Source organism: Penaeus monodon, chromosome 43, assembly GCF_015228065.2.
Source record: "Penaeus monodon isolate SGIC_2016 chromosome 43, NSTDA_Pmon_1, whole genome shotgun sequence".
In the NCBI taxonomy this organism is placed as follows: Eukaryota; Metazoa; Arthropoda; class Malacostraca; order Decapoda; family Penaeidae; genus Penaeus; species Penaeus monodon.
In genome coordinates, this window is record NC_051428.1 from 7,823,624 (window position 1) to 7,826,123 (window position 2,500).

At 42.0% G+C, this 2,500-nt stretch overlaps 1 protein-coding gene across 1 annotated transcript in view; it reads left to right on the forward strand.

Annotated features, from left to right (window-relative positions):
• The window catches only part of LOC119568268 (cyclin-dependent kinase-like 1), a 47,122-nt gene that overhangs the window by 30,573 nt on the left and 14,049 nt on the right, over positions 1 to 2,500 (forward strand). Inside the window, exon 2 of the mRNA XM_037916727.1 lies at positions 2,217 to 2,409. Coding sequence (XP_037772655.1) covers positions 2,217 to 2,409 — 193 coding nt within the window. The remainder of the gene's footprint in view (positions 1 to 2,216; positions 2,410 to 2,500) is intronic.

Genomic DNA, 2,500 nt, shown 5'->3' on the forward strand with positions numbered 1-2,500 from the left:
AAGTTAATTCAGTTGTTTTACTTTGGTCTTTTATAATGATCATTGTTATTCATTATGGTAATTATTGTTATTATCATTGATGATATACCCCTGTTGTTATTTGGGGTCTGGTAAGCTTTACACATATTCTATTTGCAATTATGTTTTGTTTCACTATTCATTATGTCTGCATTCTTTTTTTTTTTATCTTTTCATCTACATTTCCAGTAGACCACTATATACTCTTTTTCACTGATTATAAGTAATAGAATAAGTAATAGATTAGTTTTATAAAATAAATATTTGTACATTGGTGATGCCCATTATAATGGGAAGGGGCCCATGCAGTAATCGATTACTTATCTATGTAATTAGAAAAGAAAAGAAAAACAACCCACCCGTTTCCCTCCCAACGCGACCTTCCTCCTTCTGCCATTGTCATGCTGGGCGTGACCTTCTGGCGATAGACGGAGGCGTCGACTCTCGTTGTCAGGGTCGCAGTTCTCGCGTCACTGAGCGGCAGGCGAACGGAGGAGGCCAGAAGGGAGTGCGATGTTCCTTGCTGGGCGCTGGTGATGTGGTTCTTTACGGAGAGCTGACGTGCGTGTGTGAGTCGCTGAGTTCACACGCGAGGACGCACGCGCACGCAGAGTAAGCAATCAGGCAATGAGCTAAATTGAAGCTCTGCAAAAACAAGAACAAAATGAAAAAAAGGGGAGGTGAAGAACGCCCAGTCAAGGTCTGTATTATCCGCTCCCGTCAAAACGTAGGGCGCATCCAAGGTTGTGCAAACTAAAGGTCCAATTTTAAGGTCAGAGGCTGTCTAAGGTTACGTAGATTCATGGTCATACCTGAGGTCAAGCATAACCAAGGTCATATCAAAGGTCCTGCAAAGTCATGGTCATATTTAAAGTTCATCAAGGTCATAAGTAAAGCTATGCAAAACCAAGGTCACATCCATCCCTTACAAATAAGAAATTCTCCAAATCAAACAAAAGTGTAACAAAATAACAGCACGAAAAGTAAAGCAACTATGAATGAATACAATGGACATGAATACAATATTAGAGACAATAAACGGTACATTATCATCAGCTGGATCTACGAACTCCAAATAACGTGTGGCCTTCACGTTGGCCAGATATTGAATTGAATTTTTTAATTTAATGTTTGTGCATCTATTTATTTGATTAATTAATTTATTGGTTAGCTGGAACTGCATATGAGATCCTCTCTCTCTCTCTCTCTCTCTCTCTCTCTCTCTCTCTCTCTGTCTCTCACACACACTCTCTCTCTCTCTCTCTCTCTCTCTCTCTCTCTCTCTCTCTCTCTCTCTCTCTCTCTCTCTCTCTCTCTCTCTCTCTCTCTCTCTCTCTCTCTCTCTCTCTCTCTCTCTCTCTCTCTCTCTCTCTCTCTCTCTCTCTCTCTCTCTCTCTCCGGAAGCAAGAAAAAAAAAATAAACGTTAAAAAATACTAATCCCGCCCTGTCTCTACGCCTGATCCTGAAATAAAAAAAAAACGAAAACATTACCAAGCAAAAAATAAAATAAAGAAGTATCTCCCACGCAATAAGCGCACACGCGCATGGAACAAGACAAAGGCTTAAAGAAAGAAAACGGAAACGAAAACAAAACCTAATCTCCCTCTTTCTCCCCCCCCCCCCCCCCCTGTTTTCGCTCACAGGCGATCCTGGATCAGAACAATGACGAGCTAACAAAAGATGAGAGAGAACAACACAGACAACAAAGCAAAGCAATAATAACACCATAAAGATAGTAATAATAAATGATAATGTTAAACACAAGAAAGCAAAGCAGAAAAACAACGCAATGTAAGTTCGATTCGTCTCTCCTCCCGTATATTGATACAACACCAAAATTAAGAACAAACAAACATTAAGTGAATACAGGATACAATAAAAAAAAATAAACAGAAAAAAAATCGAACAAAGAAAAAGTGAATAGTTATGCTCGTTTCCCCCACTACCGCAGGCAACTCCAAATAAAAAAAAAAAGAGAAACAGACAAAATAAAAAGAATAAACACACACGGGCCCCCACAAAAAAAGGGCAAGACAAAAATCCATTAACGAAGCTCGTTTCCCCAGCCGACCCCGAAGCAAAATAAGCAAAACAAAACAAAAGGAACAAAAAACAAAAGTCACAAACACCGAAAAAAACAAGAAAAAAAAAGAAAAGGAACCTATTAACCAAGCTCGTTTCCCCTTTTCTCCTGCAGGCGATCCCGGGTGTCTTCGCGCCTGATGGAGAAGTACGAGAAGCTGAGCAAGATCGGAGAGGGCTCGTACGGCGTCGTCTACAAGTGCCGCAACCGAGAGACGGGGCAGCTGGTCGCCATCAAGAAGTTCGTCGAGTCTGAGGACGACCCCCTCATCAAGAAGATCGCTCTCAGGGAGATACGCATGCTCAAGGTAAGGGCGAGGGGGCGGGGCAGAGACGCAAGGAGCAAGGGAAGGGGAGCAGGGAGTGAAGGGGGCGGGGGAGGAGTCAGGGAGCGAAAGG